The sequence below is a fragment of the Cupressus sempervirens genome, chromosome 7 (assembly GCF_028749045.1).
Source record: "Cupressus sempervirens isolate cs-2001-9-10 chromosome 7, ASM2874904v1, whole genome shotgun sequence".
In the NCBI taxonomy this organism is placed as follows: Eukaryota; Viridiplantae; Streptophyta; class Pinopsida; order Cupressales; family Cupressaceae; genus Cupressus; species Cupressus sempervirens.
The window spans coordinates 649,680,138-649,689,176 of record NC_143124.1 but is presented as its reverse complement, the minus strand read 5'-3'; the positions used below and the strand labels follow the sequence as shown (position 1 = coordinate 649,689,176).

Sequence of the window (9,039 nt, the reverse complement as noted above, 5' to 3'; positions counted from 1 at the left end):
TATTAATAATCATACTGTACTTGTGCAAAATGCGAACAAAGTATGTGTTCCCACATTAAAGCAATTGCAAACACATGAATGAGAGAAATGACTTTAACATAAGTGTACATGCATGCACTAGAGATGTTTCCATTATGAAGTGCCCCCAAGATAGAACATAGCAAGTGAAACAGGCACATGAAAAAAATAGAGAGAATAGGAGAGATCTGCCAACTTTGAAGTCAATACAATTGTATGATAATATATGAAATATTATGTTAGATATGAAATGTTATCATTACCCAAAGGAATTATAACTACAACAAAATTTTAGAAAGATACATAAAAGTTACGTTTAAGAGTTTTTTTTGGCCAACATCATGAAGATCAAAAGGAATTTGGTAATACTATATCATAATTTCATCCCAAGAGGTCTACACAAAGTCACATTTATGAATAATGACACATGTACAACATAATATGTAACAACAAATAGAAGAAGTAGGTACAAAAATAATAATGAGTATAACATGTTTTATTACTTTATTGCCTTGTACCAATAGAGTAAATATAGACATAATGAATAACAAGCAACACATCATACAAGAAAAACATTACAAGAGGCAAACACATAAAGACCACTACAAAAGAGGATCTTGTCAAGTGTAATGGTTGCCCCCTTATCTTGGTGTAGCTAGTTCCAAGCACAATGAAGGAACAATAGCTAGTTCCAAACAAGGACCATGTTAGGAAGTTAGGTCATTGTGTTTATTACTAAGAGTGAGTGTTGATTATTTTTATTTTTTTGGTAATAGTATACTTTATTTATATATCGAAAGGAAATATATTTACAAAATCTACAACTTCACCATCCCCTTTAGTTTCTAAACCTACTATAATAGCCCTTAATACCCCTTAGTTACATTGTCATGAGCCTTGTATCATGAATCAAATAGGCTAGGCAATTCATGAAAGAAAAGGGGAGGAACAAGTAGAAAGGCTAACAAGTTGTGTTGTGCTAGTTTTACTCATCCCAAAAAAAGAGCTCAACATTATTTATTTGCATAATATGCTATTAATTAAATGAATTTGTTTTGTGAATACTTAAAAAGATCAAGAAAATCTACATACCGAAAGCTCTAAAATATCAATTTATTTTTAGCTATATAAGGGTATTTTACTTCAAATTTGTGAAATGTTTTTACCTTAGATAAAACGAAGTTCATCTTACACTAACCTAAGAGAGGGAGAATAAAATCCTAACAACATTTACTATTCTTGAGCAATACATTAGATCAAAATTTCTACTCATTCACCTACACATTGAAGGGGCCTATTTTTATTTCTTTATCTTCCTCATCTTTTCAAAGTAACAAACTTTGTTAAATTTTCATTGATTGGTTGCACTTGGACATTATCTATGTTGTAAGATACATCAAGTGTTAATGCCTTAACTATTCTCATATGAATCCTCCTTTCCACATGGTCTTTTTTAATCGTGTTTGACCAAATTTTTAAAAACTTTGTGAAGTTTAACAAGAGATTGGTGGAACTACAAGATTTCAAACATTTTTAGGTTGACCATTCTTTAGTGAAATTCTCATTATCCTTCATATTCCCTTTCTTTGTCAATTCCTTTGAAATTCTAGGAATCCCTTAGTTAAATCGAGCATCAAATCTAGTAGCTATGTAAAAGCACAAACCTGTGTCACCTTTTATAAAAAGACGGGATATCAGAATGTGACAGTTCAACATTAATGACAAAAAGATGGTATTTGTGTTTAAAATATGAAGATGATGTAAACTAATGAAATGTGTAGAATTGGATGAATTTTATGCCTATAATTTTTATAATTTTTTTGAGTAAGAATTTATTCATTTTATTTTATTTTGAAGTCCCTTTTTTAACAGTAAAAAATATAGGGTGTAGTTCCCATCAAACAAGTATATGCAAATCATCTTTTTTTGTTCTGATTTGAAAATATCTTATAGATGACATGTATAACTAGTAAACGAAAAAAGAAATAATTATTTTTGATGTATATTTTCTTTGTTATAAGTACTCAAGTTCGACCTTATCAGAATCCAACAGTTTTTTCCTCCTGTCAAAACTTCCCTACCAAATCTATATCATCTTTAAAAAAATTTACATATTCGTGAAGAGGATTCTCTCCTTTAGAGATAAATATAATTTTCAAATCTTTTTTATATGATTTACTATTTTTTTCCTTTTTTGAGGGAGCATCTTCCGAAATGTTGAAATATTGACTTATAATATTTTGAGATTATAACATATTATAACTAATCAAAACACTAAAAAATTTATATAATGTTGATATTGAATCTGAGATCTATAAAATGGTGTTTTTAGTTTTTGAAAAAAATTGAGTTTTGATAGAAAAATGAGATTTGACCAAAATGGGTTTTGGTATCATAAATGGTGACATAGATCTATACTAGCTTGAGTGAAAATGGTTCATTTGTCAAGCATTTTCTAGATTTAAAAGAAACCAACCAAGGAGCATAAATAGTTCCGATCAATGACTATCCATGTGTTATTATCTTTTTAAGCACCCTTAACATTTCATTATGGAGTTAAATTTAAATTTGTACTTGTACAATCACATTATATCTATAAATTATGCCAAACCAAGAGAATAAGAAGCATTTTTGTACCTTGTTTATTAAATGAATTTATTTGTAGAGTATACATTTATCATCATTTATATACTTTAAATTATGAATTATTTTACAATTTACAATTCACGAACCTTCAATTGTCGTTGGTCATAGACTTCTTTGCTCATGACTTAACCTCAACCTCCTTTGATGATTAATTTCTTCATATTCTCCTCCTTGATATCTAAAGTTATTTAAGTGTCTTCATTCCCTCTCCTTAACCTCTTGAAGTTGATTGAAAAACTAGATGTTATTAGGCTTTTGGTGTACTAACTTAGTTTTGCTCACTTACCTCCTTCCAATGAAGATAAATTCCTTTATGAAACTGGCATTTGAAATTGCAAAATTAATTTGCACAAACATAGAAATTTAGGTATTTTGACAAAATACACTTCATTTTTAACTTAGGGACATTCTTTGTTGTTGTGACTTCAATTGCTGAATCCTTAAGATGCTTGATATCTGGTTGAGATCCTTATCTATGTCTGTTGTAAGTGTTTAAGGAGCTTGTCCTATCAATCCTTATCTTATATGAGTGCCTACATTAGGGGAAATGGGATTGGTCATAATAAACAAAAACCACTACTCACCTCAAGATGTAAAGGACAATACCCACCATTTGTTTAAAATGACTAAAACAACAATACAATTTGCACTTAAATAATCCTAGACACTTCACTAATCATGTATGATTATCAACAATATCCACCATGTGTAGAGAGTGACTAAAACAACAATTTAACTTGCATTGAAACAAATCCTAAACACTTCATCGATCATGTAAAATTATCATGAACTGTGAAAGGACTCAAAATTTGAGTTGGCTTTATCAAGGCTGAATCAACAAAACATTTCACTTTATAATATAATCATGACATGAAATACAACAATCTAAAAATAAGTGATGGGAAATTAAATTAATTGACCTACTTACATTTCTCAAGTTACAATCCATTTAAAGGTTCCTTTCTATAGCATAATATGTTATTAATCCATTATTATTTAAATAAGAAAGAATAAATTGTGGTCAAATTCAAATTCGCGTGATTAAATACTAATGAAATAATTTCAAACTCCATACTTCATTACTTCATCAATCTAGTGAGCGTTATTCAATCACAGGGCCTGTTTACTTGTTGGAATAAGAATAGGAAATTAGGAATGTGTTTTCTATTTTCTGTTCGGTGCTCCAACTGGAATAGGGAATAGGAATACATATTCTCATTTTGCCTCTAAAAAGAACTTATGTCCATTCCAAAATATAGCTGTTATTGGAATAGCCATTCCTATTCTCAATTCCTATGTCTGCAACCAAATGAGATCTCAAAAATTTAGATTTTCCTTTTAAACTAACACTTGTACCTTTTAAGTTTCACAAATCTATACTATACGTAACATGTAAGTAACAATCTTTCCTAAATGAAAAGAAAATATATAAATTTCAATAATGAAATTACACACCACATTAATGAAAAGGAAAGTGCATAATTAAACATTACAGTGGAATGAAAATTTCCTTGACCACTTACTACCCTCATTGCAGCAGTGGAACTCTTGGATTGTAATTTATTTTCAGATCACATTCAATCCTCTTGCACAGACGTAGCACTGTTGGGTTATCCTTCATCTTGAAAGCCAAGGCAGAGATAACCATTAGATCTCTGAGACTGCTAAATATACAGTTAAATGACTCATCTTCCTTGTAACCCAGTGTTACTTGAAGCCCTCTGCTAAATACGAATGTAGAAGAAAAAACTCTCCAAACTATGATTCAAACAAGAATGGGTGTGAAATGAAGAGGAAGAGGATATCTGTATTCTATATAATCCTATAGCATGATTTGCTTTTCTCATCTTCCACAATGTTTGATGCCCTTTTCCCCTGGTTAGAAAGGAGAAGAAAATCAAGATTGTAGAGAACGGGCAGCAAGGCGAGGGAGGAGAGAAGCACTGGCAAGGGCCCAAGAATCCACATGAGGAGAGGGCATGCAATGTAGAGTATCCTTGTTGCAACTATGTTGTAAACACATCCCTTTTCAAGCAGCTGGCTCACATAGTGTGCTGAGATCAAAGAGGGCTCATGGAGAGGAACATTGATGAGGAAACCCACCTGGTTGAGGAAGCGGATGGAGAGGGAGCTGCAGAAGAAACTCAAGAGCAAGAACAGCAGAGGAGTGGCGTATTTGACAGCCACTAGGAGCTCGTTGTGATGGGCTCCAAAGAGCAGGGTGTTCTCTGCAGGCAGCTGCTGCTTGTTCAAACTGTATGTGCTGCTCATCACTGCAGCCAATCCTGTTGATAACAATGCAGAAATTGTGCCCACAAATGTGGATTGCATTATCATGTTCCTCATTGTTTGGACTGCCAGAATGTTCTTCTTATCTGTGTCCTGCATGCATTAATGGTGATACCATGTTCAGGAAAGCTTCAAGTTGGTTTATGGAAAGCCCTGATACGTTCAATTATGATAGATATTGCAGCAAATATCAGATTGATATAATGTGAGAGCAGATAACAGAAGCTTAACAATCAACACATTATGATTATAACCCTTCATACCTAATGATATAACTGATGTTTTAGTTTAATTATATTGAACTCTGATTTTATGTTAGATCCGCTGATGAGAACCAAAATCAAAATCTAGCCTACCAGCAGGAGAACCCAGTAACAGAGTGTAATTTTAATATGTTTTTAAATTTTTCTAAATTTTAATAAGAATTTATGGTTTTGAAGATATAAAAGTTTCATAGATTATAATGTTCTATGAAAGTTTATTTGAGAATATCATATGCACAATTTTTGTGTGCATATGCTTACCATCAACATCTGTAAGCAAATCCATTGGTTTAGTAGGAGATGACTTGAGAATCCAAAAGAATTTAGTTGAAAGGTCAACTAGTTTTTAAGAAAAGAAAAATGATGAAATAATAATGGAGTTTATTTAGAAAGTATTAAAAGAAAAGAAAATAACAAAATTGAATCAGAATATAAGAGCATAATCTTAAAATAAAATGATTACAATAAAATAAAAGAATAGTTTGTTACTCAAATTTTATTCTTAATTGCTTGGTGATTCTATGTATGATTCAAAATATCAATGAAAAAATTATTTAAAGACATATTATATAAAGAGTTATTACAAAAATTAAAAAAATATAAACTTTAATATTTAAAGAAAGTAAATCTTAACATATACAAATTTAATAAGAAATTCAAATAATTTAAAAATCTTTTCAAAACTATCCATCATATTTACCACATTGGAAATTGCAATAATAAAAAATATAATAATACTTTATATATATGAGAAGAATTAAAAATTTATAAATTTAAAACAAATTATAAATAATAGGAACTCTAAATCTTTACATAAACTTATAATTTATTAATTATCTTGATTATTTATTAAGATTAAATTTTAATGGAAACAAACTTTTTACAAATTGAATAAAAACCTATTTATACAAATTAATAAATGATAATATTAAAAATTAAAATTATAGTATTTAATGCATACATAAAAATTAGAATATATCATCAATAAAATTGATATTATTAAAACTTTAAAATTATAACATTTAATGCATACATAAAAATTAGAATATATCATCAATAGAATTGATAATATTAGAATTTTAAAATTATAGCATTTAATTCATACATAAAAATTAGAATATATCATCAATAGAATTGTACTTAAATATTATAGATTTTGAAGATATTTGAATTGTAATAGTCAAATCTTCTATTAAAATTAAAAATGATATTATAATTGTAAAAATCAAATCTTTTATTAAAATTGAAATAGGGATGGTTGAGTTTCAATTATAACTTGTAAAACAGAATAAATAGCAGTAATTTTTTTTAATTTTAAAAAACAAAAAGATAATATAATGATTTTTTAAAGAAATTTTTAGTAGTTTGATCTTCATGATCTACATATTTTATGATCGAAAACAACAAAATTTTCCAGCGCCTAAAATATAAGACCCATAATATATCTTATTTCTACTAATCTTATATCTTGTCTTCACTCTTGATTTAAAGGAATGAGATGGTTTCCACCCTCCTACAAATACCTAACATGCTAACTGTTAAGCGCTGGATTAAATGTAGAGATACTTTCACATAGGAAAAATCAAAATATACGGTGACCAATCTAAATAAATAATAAAAAAAATTAAATATTTTTTACCTCACCTCAATCATAGTTTCAACCCAGAGTCGCCTCCCGACGCTATTAACCCCTGTAATTGTCCGCAGAGGCGTTTTCTTGATTTTGTAGCACAGAAATACGTGATACACCACCAAAAGAAAAAGGGCAGGAGGCACCAGCGCAAGATCCAAGTATATTTTCTTCCACGCCATGGCTCTTCCGTCTCAAAGAGGCAACAATTTCAACAATAAATTACAGGGCTCGCGATTCCTTAATATACCAGAATTTCAATCCTGCTGAGATGTGAAATACGCAAAGTGGCTACACGTTGGAATTCGTGGCGCACTACGGAGATTGACAGGGAATTGAGGGATAATTGATGGATTGATTGAGTGGGAATCGAACAGGTAAAGGTCACTAACTTTGTGCTCTACAAACCCTAATACGGCACATGTAGGTCACAATAATAATACAAAACTACACGATATCAATTTCAGATCTTGCTTGCCACGATGGGGGCTCCTCTGTAAAAAGATTGTTTTTCCAATAATTTTTTCCTCTGTTGGATTGATCATGATTGTACGCAAGGTTAGTGCGCATCTCACTGAAAATAATGCACGTCTTGGCAGTGGTTAACGTGGATGATGGTGCTTGGTAAGTGTTAAAGGTAAGAAGATCTGTCTGAGTCACGATCCACACATTTCATGTAAAATACAGGGGATAAATGTGAGTTTGTGGGCACTCGGATGCTGAATCAGATTTCACTACCTGCTCAACTAAGATATTGCCCAATCTGCTCAACTAAAATATTGCCCAATTTAATGGAAAAAAGTACATGTTTTGTGAATTGTGACAGGGTATGATTATGCATGTGACCATTAGAATTGAACGAATTTATTTCTATAGATTTCATGAGATCAAGAGGTTCCAAGATGTTAACCTATCTTTAAGTTAGAGATGGACAAATGAACATTATCTTAGGCGAAAGAGAGTGAGTAGTCTAATTTCGTGCATTTAATTTTTATTTCAAAATTTGTCAATTTTTTCGGTGAACTTCTACAGGGGTTAGAAGAGCTTAAAGCTAAGGTTTAGGTGTTTCTACATTTATGGAGCTCTCTGTAGAAGTCATGAAGGGCAAAGTGGTTGGAAAGTGTCATTTCAAAATGTTCACTCGGAACTCATTATGTTCACCCTCCAATAGCTGCTCACTCAAAAAATAGTACTTTTTGTACAAATAGACTAATCACCAATCAAGAAAGCTAAAAAATGATCAACTATTAGTGTATTTGTTATCAACTATTAGTACATTTGTTATCGACTATAAGCGTACGTGTTATCATTTTTGGGAGCTTTTTAAAAGTGATAATTGGGGGAATTTATAACAATATTATATCAGTCATTGGACCTCGCCACGGCTATTTGGGCTCTTCCCCTAGGCGGAAAATACCTAAAGAGCATATTTTGCAATAAGTGGGTAGTTGAAAAGCATTAAGGGTTGACACCATGTATCAATATGAAGAAAGGATTATCCAAACGAGCTTCTTTGTCAAAATTATTAGTATAAAGTCTTATTTGGAAAAGAACATAAATATGACTTAAGAGAGGTTTTTTTCTCAGTGAGACTATTTGATCTTGTGAACATAATTAACATCTTTCATTTCATTCATATTAATGTTAGGTCTTCTATTATGTATTTTGATTAAGAAACCTTCTATTTTATGTAGAGACAAATCCATCTCCAATTTTCTTTCAATGTTGGCTTTTGTAGTATCGTGATTAAGAAACCACTTATTTATTGAAGAGAAAAAAACCCATCTTCATGTTTCGTCCAATGCTGACTCTTTTGTTACTTATCTTGATTAAGAAACCTCTTATTCCATGAAGAGACAAACCCATCTTTAAGTTTATTTCAATATCTACTCTTCTATTATGTATTTTAATTAAGGAACCTCTCATTTTGTGAAGAGACAAACACATCTTCAAGTTTCTTTCAACGTTGATTTTTATTCTATGTATCTTGATTAAGAAGCCTCCCATTTTTGTAAAGCCTTCTTTCTTCAGAAATCTTAGTGAGATTGTCACTTGTAGAATGTGTTCAAACTAAGTAAGAGGAATATATGAAGGAGAGATGTGATAGTCTTGGATAAATTTATCACAATTTTCATAAATAAGATGATAGTAATGCTCTCTTGCATTTGTTTATGCAATTGTCATGGTAGATGA

At 30.6% G+C, this 9,039-nt stretch overlaps 1 protein-coding gene across 1 annotated transcript; it reads right to left on the bottom strand.

Annotated features, from left to right (window-relative positions):
• Nucleotides 1-4,069: 4,069 nt before the first annotated feature.
• On the bottom strand, nucleotides 4,070-7,065 carry LOC149548344 (uncharacterized). Its single transcript, XM_089792420.1, has 2 exons — nucleotides 6,861-7,065; nucleotides 4,070-5,046 (listed from the first exon to the last, which is right to left on the bottom strand). The coding sequence occupies exons 1-2, from the start codon at nucleotides 7,026-7,028 to the stop codon at nucleotides 4,477-4,479; spliced, it is 738 nt and encodes a 245-aa protein (XP_089648546.1). The 5' UTR covers nucleotides 7,029-7,065; the 3' UTR covers nucleotides 4,070-4,476.
• Nucleotides 7,066-9,039: the final 1,974 nt, after the last annotated feature.